At 43.9% G+C, this 14,368-nt stretch overlaps 1 protein-coding gene and 1 long non-coding RNA gene across 3 annotated transcripts in view; both read right to left on the bottom strand.

Moving 5' to 3' along the window:
• Positions 1–1,193: 1,193 nt before the first annotated feature.
• Positions 1,194–14,368, bottom strand: part of LOC101163172 (alpha-1,6-mannosylglycoprotein 6-beta-N-acetylglucosaminyltransferase B) — a 91,866-nt gene continuing 78,691 nt past the window's right edge. Inside the window, exons 17-18 of one of the 2 annotated variants that reach the window (XM_023957678.1) lie at positions 4,284–4,546; positions 1,194–1,831 (exon numbers count right to left, since the gene is read on the bottom strand). In XM_023957678.1, coding sequence (XP_023813446.1) covers positions 1,633–1,831; positions 4,284–4,546 — 462 coding nt within the window. In that variant the 3' untranslated portion in view covers positions 1,194–1,632. The remainder of the gene's footprint in view (positions 1,832–4,283; positions 4,547–14,368) is intronic. The other variant, XM_023957679.1, reaches the window with a different exon arrangement.
• Positions 9,061–9,366, bottom strand: LOC105354593. Its single transcript, XR_909182.2, has 2 exons — positions 9,326–9,366; positions 9,061–9,247 (listed from the first exon to the last, which is right to left on the bottom strand). It is a non-coding gene; the product is annotated as an uncharacterized LOC105354593 (long non-coding RNA).

Raw genomic sequence — 14,368 nt, forward strand, 5'->3', positions numbered from 1 at the left:
CAAATCCTGTTCAGTTAAAAGTGTGCGTGTGTGCGCGCGCAGACAGACGGCATGAAGCGCGCTCTTAGTAAGAGGCGGGGCGGGGCGTTACACACCCCCAACAACAGGTTAGATGACAGAGGCCATTGGGCGTCTTTACCTGGTGCCTTCACGGAGCTTCAGTACATAAGAATCCAACAGCCGCACAGCCTAACGTAGTCCGCTAATATATATTCATGAGATATTCATGGCAGCACTGATCCCGCAGGTTGTTTTTTTTTTGCCGCCCGCTCCCGCCCGCAGCACAATTCAAACCGCCCAATCCCGCGAGATTTGGGTTGGGTCCCGCGGGACCCAATCCCAATACAGCCCTCTAATCCCATCCAACTACCGGCCAATAACCTGTCTCTAACCAACATGGAAGCTCATGTCAGGCATCATTGCAACCAAGATAAATAGGCACATTGATCAATACATGAGCAACACACAGAAGGGCATTAGTAGAGACTCCAGAGGAGCCAAACACCAACTCCTGGTTGACAGAACAGTGGCTCAAGACTGCAGGTCACGACACACAAACCTGTGCACAGCCTGGATTGATTACAAGGAAGCCTATGACTCAATGCCACACACGTGGATCACTGAATGCTTGGAGCTGTACAACATAAACAGGACTCTAAGAGCCTTCATAGTAAACTCGGTGAAGCTGTGGAAACCTAGCCAATAGCAAGCCACTTGCACAAGTGTCCATCAAATGTAGCATTTACCAAGGTGATGCTCTGTCTCCACTGCAGTTCTGCATACGTCTGAACCCCTTCAGCCAAATAATCAACAAGACTGGCTATGGATACCGACTCAAAAATGAGGCCAACATCAGTTAATGCGCCGTATATTTCAGTGCGCCATATTTGACATCAGTTTAAAAAAACAGACCACAGTACACCTTGTAATCCGGTCCGCCCTATAGTACTGGAAATATGGTAACCAATGTATATTTTTGCTTTATTATGAGAGCCAATTGTCATTGGCTTTCTAATATTTTTCATGCTGCCAAAATTAAGTCATTACATGTAGTTGGTGTAATTTTTCTTTCAGATATGCTACTTAATGTGTCTAAGCCACAGTTTAGTTTTATCAACAGAAGGGACAGTTTTCTTTATTTAATGCTAAAATGAATAGAGTGTGAAGCAATTAAAACCATTTGCATCAAAAAGCACTGTTTCGTCTTGTTTTATTAAATATATTTACTGACATAAATATATTCATCACAGAAAATGTAAAATACCACATCTTCACTTTTGTGTACATGGCTTTGGGTGCATCAAATACAAATATTCAAACTCCACGATGACAGCTTTTATTCACACAACTATGAATTTAAAAATAATCACATGTAATATTCTTTCCTTTTGCAGTCATGGGAAATTGTAAACAGAAGTTTCAAACCCATTAGATTCAGAGTACAATCATGCAGTTCCCTGAGATTATTTATAACTTACCCTTCACTTGCAGCCACTTCTGGGTCTGAGGTAAATTTATCCAATCCGTGTTTAGGTATTACAGTTTCATACTGCAGAGTTCTTGATAAAGGTGGTCAATTTGGTTTTGTACAACTAATGCAAAACTGTCTCTCTCTACTGGGCTCCCCTCTGGTCATAGGCACTCCTTGCATAGCGCCACCTGTCCATCCCGGTGGTCCCTGCAGGGGCAAAGGCGCTGGTGTTTGGCACTAGAACCAGCGCAGCTGAACAGAAGTGGATCCACTTGCAGGGAACATTCCCCATGCTCCGTTGAGAAGGCAGGGAAGAGGTGGTTCATCTCCGACTCCACTACTTCACACTGGAAACCCAGCCTAAAATATGAAGCCAAGACAAGAACAAAATAATTAACTTTGAAAGCTGAATCTTTGTGCCACTTTTCTACTACATTATGCAGCAAGAATTGAAAATGAAAGGAAAAATTAACTGTACACCAATAACAAAATATGATGTTATCACAATGCAATTTAGATGAGATCAATTATTCAAAAGATTCATATAAAGTCAAAAAAGCCAAAAGGTACAAAAATGGGATAACATTGTAAATGGTTTGCAACCTTGACACTACATTATGAGGAATTAGTGACTAAAACCCCAAACCAGGACTAAATCCTGAGTGTTCATGACAAATTACATGTGAAAAGCAAGTAAACACGAGTGTTTGTAAAGACCTACTCAAATTAAAATTTTGTAATTTGTTATTCAAACTTTTGTGAATCGGGAGCAGATGAAAAAATGCTGTATGAAAAAGCTTGAAGCAGTGACATACAAGCTACAATCAGTGTGCCACAAGATCCCTGCTCCGCTTCATTCTAGTAGTTGACAAGATGCTTATACCTCTTTGCTTTGCTCATCTGAGCTGGCATCTGGCTCAAACCTGTCAGACTGCATAGCAGCAATATTGATCACCATTTCTGTTGCATTGGTAATGTTAGGCTGGGGGTGTGAGTGGGAGAGATTTTAAACATGGATGACGGGGAGTGAGGGTGGGTTTACTCCTTGCCAATCGCCAAACTGAGTGGCAAACTTCTAATGAAGTCCTGTGACAGAACTGTGATACACTTGAGATGGTAAACGAATGTTTTTATAGTTTTTTTAAGTCATCTTTAAAAAAGTGAAGCTTCTTCATGTTCTTATTACTGTAACCTTTTTTTTAATAAACACTTATAGCAGGACTAACCCGCTGTTACATCACTGATAAAATATAACTGAACCTCAAAAACCTAAACCGTGCATGCGTGGGTTTTCTCCGCGGACTCTGGCTTCCACCCACCGTCCAAATACATGCTTCGTAGGTTAATTGGTTAATCTAAATTGTCCCTAGGTGTGAAAGTGAGAGTGCGTGGGAGTGTGATTGTGGACACTCTACCCTGCGAGGGTGTCCCCTGCCTTTGCCCACAAGTGGCCGGGATAGGCTCCGGCAGCCCCGTGACCCCAAAAGGGAAAAAACGGAAGAAGATGAATGAATAAACCTTTTACTTTAAAAAGCTGGTTGGAAGTTGCCTGCTTTTAGAACTCCTTAATATTTCATCTGCTAAGCTAACGTGAATGTGGCTGCACAGTAGGGGATTTGTGAAATGTGTGATATGATTTTGGATGCATTTTTGTTCAAAGAAGACTGACACTGTCAGAAAGTAGTCAGACAGGCTGCTTGTCTATGGAAGACAAATGATACATGAAGCCCTTTGACTGTTCAATCAACGCTTTGAAAGTTTAATGTTGATGAACAAACCCTAATTACTTTGTGAAGAAGACAGTCCCTGTCTCCCTCTGTATTATAAAACACTCAGTGAGATTTTCCATAGGACAATTACCATAATGATCACACCAAATTTCAATTAATTATCAAGTATGATTATGCCATTTTTGGCCAAAAAGTTTCTGCAGAGTGGATGGAGTTCCTTAGAAATCTGCCTCAGACTGTTGGCACAAAGTGAGTCTACCTTTATTTCCCATCATCCCTTCATTTACTCTCTCACCCGCTAGCTTTCAGCCCCTCATAACCCCCAACCTAACAATACCGGTGCAACAAAAATGGTGAGCAATATTGACGCAATCCAGCCACACAGTTTTGAGCTAGATGCCAGCTCGGACGAGGAAAACGAAGATGTATATGGATTAATCGGTCTGCAAGTGGATGCTTCAGAATGGGGCAAAGTAGGGAGCTCGTAGCAGCTCGCTGACTGGAGCTTCTTCTTAACAACTTCAGGCTTTTTGAAACAGCAGTTTTTTGTTTAAAGACACTATTTTTTCATATTTCTCCGCTTGTAAGGATAGGGAGAAGCTGTAGGGGTAGGAATGCAATTCGGATTCAACCAAAGTGTTTGTGGGAAAAACTGAATTACAAAAATGTTGAAATTTAAAACTAAATTTTTAACCATGTTGTCAATGTTTATAAGTTGACCAGTTGTAATTTTTTTTTTCAATGTAAAAACCTTTTTTTTTTAAAAATAACTATAAATGTTAACCAATCTTTTATCAGTAGTTTGAACTTGGTTATTTTACTGTTTTTATACTTTTATGTCATTGTTTTTTATACCTCTATGGCATTGTTTTTTATACTTTTATGACATTGTTTTTTTATACTTTTTATGTCATTGTTTTTATACTTGTTTGAGGATTTTATTTTTAATCCTTAAATCCTTTATATGTTTTGTGTATATTGTGACAAATTGTGTCATGAGTCTGTAATAAAGCTTCATATTAAGTTGTTTATTGTTTGTAGAACCTTTTTTTTTTTTTTTTTACAAAAATCAGAAACCTTACGCTTTAAAGGCCTCCTTAATGTTGATGAAGCGGTAAAAGGCAGGTTCACAGGTCAGGCCTTTGCTCTGACATGCTTCCACACATGACTGGCCTTGCAGTGATGTCAGGAGCCGCAGTGCAGTGAGAGGAGGCCACGATGGGAAGGAGATGATGCTGGAGGCCCAGCTAAGGATTCTGGAGTTTGGCTCCCGGATGAAAAATCTTTCGAGCAAAGCCTCAGAAGAGTTTACCGGAGGAAACGGAACCTCAGGGGAACAAAAATCCTGCAGGTATAGGAGGAAAACAGAACGGACAAGATCAGACGTGGTTTTGATGTTTCATCTTTCAAGATCTGAAGAGCTTTTCGCTTCTGTGCAGCAGTGACACAGTTTATTGCACCAACAACACTGAAATAAGAAGAAAAATATTTTCCCAAACTATTAAGGTATTTGATAACATTTTTAATAAAAACCTGACATAGATGATGAGAAACTTACGACGGAGTTTTAGGGCCACGGTGAGGAAAAGAAATTCTGGCCAACATGACGAGATTAAAGTCGTCATGTCGACTTTAATCTCGTCATGACGAGAAAAAACTCGGCACAAAAAAAAATTGGCGAGAAAAAACTCGACACAAAGTTTCCAGAAAAAACTCGTCGTGTCGAGATAAAAGTCGAAATAAAGTTTCGAGATTAAAGTCGCAATGTTGCGCGAGAGCAGTGAAGCTGAGTCTTTCAGGAGTATTCAGTGTTATGGCTAATGTTAGTGAGCTAGTGGCTTATTTAAGAGTTGACGACAGAGTTTTATGGCCACCAAAAAAAAGTAATTTTATTTGGAGATAAAAACTCGCAAATTTACGGGAAAAAGTACGACGGAGTTTTAGGGCCACGGTGAGGAAAAAAAATTCTGGCCAACGTGGCGAGATTAAAGTCGTCATGTCGACTTTAATCTCGTCATGACGAGAAAAAACTCGACACAAAGTTTCGAGAAAAAACTCGTCTTGTCGAGATTAAAGTCGAAATAAAGTTTCGAGATTAAAGTCGCAATGTTGCGCGCAAGCAAAAAAACTCATAAATTTACGAGATTATTGTGGAAGTGAGCATCATGCAGAGCAGCAGGTGAACGCCGTGCAGCAGCAGAGCAGACCGACTAAACTCAGTTGAACAGGTGAGCTGAATGTTTATTGATAACGTTCCAAATGTCTGGAAGCTCATTTGTTTGATTTACAAGTTATTAAAGTTTTATTTATTGATGGTTGGTTTGCAGGATCACTGCAGCACGATGAAGCCATCGGGTGTCCCTGCAGCTGTTTGCTTGAATCCTTTCTTCCTCCACCAAAGACAAGATCTCTATGTTTGTGTGATGCTTCCGTCTGAGGAGGAGAAGCACTTTTTGACTTTTTCAACGTTGTAATGCTAATATAACAGACTATTTTCATTCATCTTTGTTTTTTAATGATCAAGCTTCATCTGCAGGAGGGGGCGTATGTAACACTGTTTACTTCCGCATTGGTGATCGGATGACAGATTCATGACGTAATGTGACAGATGAACTTCAGGGTTTGTGAATGATAAGGAGAATAAAAGCTGCAGCGATCCTCAACACCCAAACGTGTCTCTGAGCTCCTTATTTTACATATGAAAGTCCGCTTTACCGACACCGAACCCCGGAAAGACTGCTACACGGAAAATAATCTGATTTTGAGTCGCCAAAAGACTCAGAATCTCTGTTTTAAACCTATAATCCGGAAATAAGCTTCACAAAAGGCTCCACATATTTCATCTTCAAGCAATGCTCCGATAAACAGACAACTTCGGGGTTTTCTCCTTGTTAATCTATGACTTTTTTCCCGTAAATTTACGAGTTTTTATCTCCTAATAAAATTTCTTTTTTTTGGTGGCCATAAAACTCTGTCGTAAACTCTTAAATACAAAGCCACTAGCTCTCTAACATTAGCCATAACACTGAATATTCCTGAAAGACGCAGCTTCACTGCTGTCGCTCAACATTGCGACTTTAATCTCGAAACTTTATATCGACTTTTATCTCGACAGGACGAGTTTTTTCTCGAAACTTTGTGTCGAGTTTTTTCTCGTCATGACGAGATTAAAGTCGACATGACGACTTTAATCTCGTCATGTTGGCCAGAATTTTTCTTTCCTCCCCGTGGCCCTAAAACTCCGTCGTAAAAAAGTCATAGATTAACAAGGAGAAAACCCCGACGTTGTCCGTTTATCGGAGCCTAGCTTGAAGATGAAATATGTGGAGCCTTTTGTGAAGCTTTATTTCCGGATTATAGGTTTAAAACAAAGAGATTCTGAACCTTGTGGCGACTCAAAATCAGATTATTGTCAGTGGAGCCGTCTTTCCGGGGTTCGGTGTCAGTAAAGCGGAGTTTAATATGTAAAATAAGGAGCTCAGAGACACGTTTGGGTGTAGAGGATCGCTGCAGCCTTTATTCTCTTTCATTCACATAACCTGAAGTTCATCTGTCACATTACGTCATGAACCTGTCATCCGATCACCAATGCGGAAGTAAACAGTGTTACATACGGCCACTGCTGCAGACGAAGCGTCCCGTCTGATCATTAAAAAACAAAGATGAATGAAAATAGTCTGTTATATTAGCATTACAACGTTGAAAAAGGCGAAAAGTGCTGCTCCTCAGACGGAAGCATCACACAAACATAGAGATCTTGTCTTTGGTGGAGGAAGAAAGGATTGAAGTGGACAGCTGCAGGGACACCCGATGGCTTCATCGGGCTGCAGTGATCCTGCAAACCAACCATCAATAAATAAAACTTTAATGAATCGTAAATCAATCAAATGAGCCTCCAGACATTTGGAACGTTATCAATAAACATTCAGCTCACCTGTTCAGCTACGTTTAGTCGGTCTGCTCTGCTGCTGCACGGCGTTCACCTGCTGCTCTGCATGATGCTCACTTCCACAATAATCTCGTAAATTTACGAGTTTTTTTCTCTCGCGCGCAACATTGCGACTTTAATCTCGAAACTTTATTTCGACTTTTATCTCGACAAGACGAGTTTTTTCTCGAAACTTTGTGTCGAGTTTTTTCTCGTCATGACGAGATTAAAGTCGACGTGACGACTTTAATCTCGTCACGTTGGCCAGAATTTTTTTTCCTCACCGTGGCCCTAAAACTCCGTCGTAGAAACTAGATGAAAAAACTATAAAAACAGTTATTTTTTTAACAGCAGTCATAAAACTATTTATTAAATTTGACATTTGTACTCATTGTACTGTATATTGTTTTTCTCCTTTTTTTGTAATTCTTTTAGGCAGAATAAAAAAAAATCTTAGGTTTAAGGCTTTTCCTCCTAAATTTTCTGATCTTTATTACATCTGAAATGCAAGAAACTACGAAGGTTCCATAAGAAAAAGACATTTGATTCTGGGTTTTGTTCTCTAATTAGTTTTGGCTGAGTTTTGTTCGGTGGCCCTGAAGGGCAAATCAAACCAACAAATCACTCAAAGCAAAAACAGATTAAAGATTACAACAACAATTCAAATACTAAAACAAATACAAATTTCTTCTTTTTCATTCATTTTTAACATTTCCTTTTGATTTCTGAAAATTCCTTTTGTTTTTGCAAAAGTTTTTTTTTTTTTTTTTATAAACTTACCGATAGTCAACATCGAACATTGCTGATTAGATGACAACACTTGTCCATCATATTAACTGAAAGTTATTTGGCATGAAGAGTAACTTGATTTGCTCTGTACTAATCTTAAAATCTTTACAAGGTTACAACGGTTAATGAAAATACATTTGCAGAAACTCAAACGTCAAAAATCAAACGTCATCATCCAATCAGCAATGTCCCAGACTACCTAGCTTTTCAGGTTTATTGTGATGAATCTTTATGTGATACAATTTTAGTTCCTCCGAAGTTGTGTACCTGTTTAATGTATCGGTTCACAGAGTAATTTGATAGTAAATCTATGAATAAATTGTCAAAATGTCAAAGACCGCTACTCCAACCTTGATCATTGGAGTAGCGTCCCTCCACCTCAGATTTTAAGAGTTGGTGGCTGTTAATGCTAACCCGTTGGCTTTGGTTTTCACCAGTAAAGCATGTGACATTGTGTCTTGTAGGTGAAATCCCTCCACTTTTATTTTTTGCTCTGGCAACCTTGCTTAATAAAATTCACAATATATTCATATAAAAATATTCTATTAATGTTGGAATAAATTATTACAATCTGCACTTCTGTCCACCCTCCAGCCTGAAAGTTAGTGGATTTGCACTGTGAATTGATTGCAGGGAGGTCTTTGCTCTCTTGGCTCCAGTGCGTAGTATTCATGACCGTCATAAAAAATGGATCACTTTGATTTGTCAGATCTCAGAACTGTTTTTCCACTTCACCTCAGTCCATTTCAGCTCCACTATAAAAAGAAATTGTACAGAATAGTTGTCAACCTTCAAACGTTCCCCTTTCTTTATCTGCCATATCTGCTTCATTTTTATTGTTTTTTTGCTCAGTGAGAAAATTGAGTTACCGTTGCAGAGCCAAGCTTTATTCATACTGATTTTTAGCAAGGTTTCTGCACGTATGCCTTGATTCCAACAACAAAACCAGTTTTTTAAATCCACTTTTGCTTGAAGGTGCAATCCATGGTCACTGGTTTAGCTTGCGATATTGATTTCTTTGTTAAAAAAACAAATGTGTGACAGAGAGGATAAGATTCCTAATTATATTGTCACTTAATCTGTCATGGTTTTCAGGCGAGACAGACCCAGATGCTGGAACTCAGAATGATCAGTCGGGTAAGTAACTTGGTAAGTGAGTTTAATCACAGGAAAAGTTGAAGAGAATAAATCCTTTGACAGGAGGGAATCCGGACGTGGCTCGTGGCGAGGCTGGAGGGAACACCGCGGCTGGAGGACTCCGAGCTCGGTTCAGGACGGCAGATGAGTGACGGCAGACTTCCACACAGGTGACCTTCGTTTGGGTAAATCCTGAGACAGAGAGGCAGAACATGAGAGCAAGGCAGGACAGAGACATGGGACTTGAGCAGGCTGACCAGGCGTAGTCACCGTTAGGAGTTAACGAACTGGCGTCGATGAATGGGTTGGATCTCCTTAAGAGTAGGCAGGTTGATGAGATGAAGTGGTCACAGCTGGAGGAAGTCAGGAGCAGAGCTGAGGGGGCGGGGCTGACCGAGGCACCGTGACAGTACCCCCCCCCTAACGACCGCCGCTGGGCGGTCGAGGCCGACGATCCGGGTGGGCGCGGTAGAAATCGGAAATGAGGGAATGGTCCAAAATGAGGGAACGGGAGATCCAAGATCGTTCCTCAGGACCATAACCCTCCCAGTCCACCAAGAACTGATAACCGCGCCCCCGGCGCCGGACATCCAAAACACGGCTGACAGTAAACGCCGGAGCGCCGTCGATGAGCCGGGCGGGTGGTGGGGAAGCGGAAGGCGGGCACAATTCACTGTCCATAACAGGCTTGATCTGAGAAACGTGAAAGGACGGATGGACTTTGAGGGCTGCCGGAAGGTGAAGACGGACACATGAGGGGTTGATAATGCGATCTATGGTGAAAGGTCCAATAAAACGTGGAGCCAGCTTGCGGGACGTGGCCTGGATCGGAATATTTTTAGAAGATAACCATACTTTCTGGCCCGGTTGGTAGTCGGGGCTTGCCACCCTGTGGCGGTTGGCAGTACGGCAGTTATCTTCCTTGGAGCGACGGAGGGCCTCTTGAGTCTGGCGCCAAATGAGTTGGCAGCGTTGAAGGTGGTCTTGGACAGATGGAACGGTGAGATCTAGTTCATGGGATGGAAACAGAGGAGGTAAATAACCCAGAGATGCTTCAAACGGTGACACACCCGTGGCAGAGGAGGGATGTGTGTTGTGGGCGTATTCGATCCAGACCAAGTATTTAGACCAGTCAGAGTTGTTCTGGGCGGCTAGGCAGCGGAGCGCAGCTTCCAGCTCCTGATTGGCCCGTTCTGCTTGTCCGTTCGATTGGGGATGATACCCAGAAGTAAGGCTGACGGTGGCACCTAAGGCAGAACAGAAAGCCTTCCAGACTTGAGAAATGAATTGTGGTCCGCGGTCAGACACAATGTCTGCAGGGATACCGTGGTGTCTGAAGACGTGATTTACCAGGACCTCTGCTGTTTCAGTGGCTGTGGGTAGCTGAGGGAGAGGAATAAAGTGGACAAACTTGGAGAATCGGTCGATTACGGTGAGAATGACTGAGTTACCCTGAGACACGGGAAGGCCCGTGACGAAGTCGATGGAGATGTGGGACCAGGGACGGTTCGGCGTGGGCAGAGGCTGCAACAACCCCGAAGGTGGAGAGTTGGAAGCTTTAGAACGAGCGCAGGTAGAGCAGGCGGCGATGTATTCTCTGACGTCCTTATTCATGGAGGGCCAGAAGAAGCGTCTTCGTATTAGATGGAGTGTACGAGTGACTCCTCCATGACAGGCGATGCGAGAGGTATGAGCCCAGGTGATGACTGCCGACCTTACAGATGCGGGGACATAGAGAGTGCCGTTAGGAGGAGTGGGGTGATCGGGTTCCTCACCTTGCGCCTGAATAACTTTGGTTTCGATGTCCCAGATGAGATTGCCGATGATGCAGGTTTCAGGGAGAATGCTGGTGGTAGTCTTGGAGTGTTCGGTGTCACAGAATTGGCGTGAGAGGGCGTCCGGTTTGATATTTCTACTGCCGGGTCTGTAAGTGATGGAGAAGTTAAAGCGGTCAAAAAACAAACACCAGCGGGCTTGGCGGGAGTTGAGCCGTTTGGCAGAACGCAGGTATTCCAGATTTTTATGGTCTGTCCATACTATGAAAGGTTGAGCCGCTCCCTCCAGCCAATGACGCCACTCTTCGAGAGCCAGTTTTATTGCCAGGAGCTCCCGATTGCCCACATCATAGTTGCGTTCCGCCGGAGATAATTTCTTTGAGAAGAAAGCACACGGTTTTAGCTTTCCGGATGTTTCTTCACGTTGGGATAAGACAGCTCCAACCCCGGAGTCGGAGGCGTCAACCTCCACCACAAACTGCCTGGAAACATCTGGTTGAATGAGGATGGGGGCTGATACAAACAGTTTCTTAAGATTACTGAAAGCGGCTTGAGCCGTGGAGTCCCAGAGAAAGGGTTTAGCAGTGGATGTGAGACGTGTGAGAGGCGCGGCGATAGCACTGTAATTTCGAATAAAACGGCGATAGAAATTGGCAAAGCCAAGGAATTGCTGAAGCTTTTTACGTGACGTGGGGGATTCCCATTGGGAAACAGCGGTGATCTTGGCAGGATCAGGTCGAATACTGCCAGCTTCAAAAATGTACCCGAGGAAAGGGATGCTGGTAGTGTGGAACTGGCATTTTTCGGCCTTTACGAACAACTGGTTTTCGGCTAACCTCTGAAGGACAAGGCGCACATGGTTCTGGTGGTTCTTGGGATCTTTGGAGTAGATCAAAATGTCGTCTAGATACACGAATACAAACTGATTTAGAAAATCTCTGAGGACGTCGTTGACCAAGCGTTGAAAAGTGGCAGGAGCGTTGGTTAGCCCAAACGGCATCACAAGATATTCGAAATGACCTAGCGGAGTATTGAATGCAGTTTTCCATTCGTCGCCTTCTCTCATACGCACGAGGTGGTAGGCATTGCGAAGGTCGAGTTTAGAGAATATGCGTGCCTCCTGAATGGAATCAAAGACCGAGCTGATGAGTGGGAGAGAATATTTATCTTTAATAGTTATTTGGTTAAGTTCGCGGTAATCTATACAAGGTCTGAGTGATTTGTCTTTCTTCTCGACGAAGAAAAATCCGGCCCCGGCTGGGGAAGAGGAGGGACGAATGTGACCCTGAGCTAGGGCTTCCTGAATGTAAAGCTCCATAGCTTTCTTTTCGGGACCCGAAAGGTTAAACAATCTTCCCTTGGGCAGGGTGGCGCCCTCGAGAAGGTTGATGGCACAATCATAAGGTCTGTGCGGTGGTAAGGAAGAAGCCTTCGATTTACTGAACACGGGCTTTAAATCATGATAAAGGTCCGGAATATTGGAAAGGTCAATAATTTCGGGTTCACTGCTTGAGGGCGTGGAAACGGAGGATAAGGCAGATTGGAGACAGTGACCCATGCAAAAATCACTCCACCCCCTGATAGTAAAACGGCACCAATCGAGGTGAGGATTATGGAGTTTAAGCCACGCGAATCCCAATACGACAGGAGTCTGGGGTGTGCGAGTGACAAAGAACTGAATGAACTCGCGGTGATTCCCCGAGGTAATAAGCATAACCGGCTTGGTGCGATGGGAAATAATGGACAGATGCTGTCCCCCCAACCCAGCAGCATGGACCGGAGAGGGGAGTTGTTCAGTGGGTAACGCTAAGCGCTCAACGATACTCTGATCTATTAAATTCTGTTCTGCGCCTGAATCGACCAGCGCCTGAAAGTCAAGAATTCGGGATTCGTGGCATAACTTGACCGGAACAAACAAGAAATTATTATGAGTGGGACAATCCCCCCGCGACCGGTCTCTTAACGGGGGGTTCTGGAGTTTAAACGGCGGGAGCATTGATTAATCTGATGGTCTAATTCTCCACAATAGAAACACGCACCTTCGTTGCGACGTCTAAGCCGCTCCTCGGCGGTGATTTTTGAATGCCCGATCTGCATAGGCTCTTCTGGGATGGTGCGAGGAGTATCAGACCGAAGAGTGGTGTTACAGTCCATGGGAGTGACGAGGGGGGTTAGCGTAGTAGTCTTCCTGGTCACATGACTCCGACTCCCGTTACGTTCCTGTAGCCTGATGTCGGAACGTAAGGCGGCAGCCGCTAGTTCCTCGAAAGTGTTAGCCTCCGGCTGGGTACATAGATGATCTTTGATAGCTTCGTTGAGGGACTGGTAAAAGACCCCTCGGAGAGCTGGATCCGACCATCCAGCCTCCACAGCCAGGATGCGGAAGTCTATGATATGCTCACTAACGGAGCGGTTTCGTTGTCGGAGTGAAAGGAGCTTGCGTGCTGCTTCGTCTTGCTTACGGGGCTGATCGAACACCAACTTAAATTCATTAATGAATCGTTCAAAAGGTAAGTATGATATAGGATTGGCGGCTAAGAAAGCCTGAGCCCATTGTAGCGCTTTACTGCGAAGAGAGTTGATGACTAGCGTGATCTTACTGTGATCGGAGTAGTAGTATCGTGGAGCTTGTTGGAAGAGTAACTGGCACTGGAGGAGAAAGCCCCCGCATGCTTCCGTGTTGCCGTGGAAAGGTTCCGGTTGGAGACGGAAATTTTCAGGAGTCGTGACGGCGGCGGAAGAGGGGTTGTTGCCGGAAGTCGCGGCCGGAACTGTAGGAGCAGAAGCGGAGGCTTGACTGGTGATTTCTGTTAATGTTTGTGACATACCATCGAGGCGCCGAAAAAGTTCCTGTTGAGCCGATGCTATTTGGGATAGCGCGTCAGCTTGGCGTCCCAGGATGATTCCTTGTTGGCTCACGGCGTAGCGTAGACCATCTGAGTCAGCTGGGTCTGGGTTTTGGCCAGTTCGTTCTGTCATGGTTTTCAGGCGAGACAGACCCAGATGCTGGAACTCAGAATGATCAGTCGGGTAAGTAACTTGGTAAGTGAGTTTAATCACAGGAAAAGTTGAAGAGAATAAATCCTTTGACAGGAGGGAATCCGGACGTGGCTCGTGGCGAGGCTGGAGGGAACACCGCGGCTGGAGGACTCCGAGCTCGGTTCAGGACGGCAGATGAGTGACGGCAGACTTCCACACAGGTGACCTTCGTTTGGGTAAATCCTGAGACAGAGAGGCAGAACATGAGAGCAAGGCAGGACAGAGACATGGGACTTGAGCAGGCTGACCAGGCGTAGTCACCGTTAGGAGTTAACGAACTGGCGTCGATGAATGGGTTGGATCTCCTTAAGAGTAGGCAGGTTGATGAGATGAAGTGGTCACAGCTGGAGGAAGTCAGGAGCAGAGCTGAGGGGGCGGGGCTGACCGAGGCACCGTGACATAATCCTTTTCTTTTTCAGAATACTTTTTTTTTTTAAAGTTAAAAATTGCAAAAATACATTACCATTTTTTCTAACTGTGCAAAACTCCACAGCAGATC

The sequence above is a fragment of the Oryzias latipes genome, chromosome 8 (genome assembly GCF_002234675.1).
Source record: "Oryzias latipes chromosome 8, ASM223467v1".
Lineage (NCBI taxonomy): Eukaryota > Metazoa > Chordata > Actinopteri > Beloniformes > Adrianichthyidae > Oryzias > Oryzias latipes.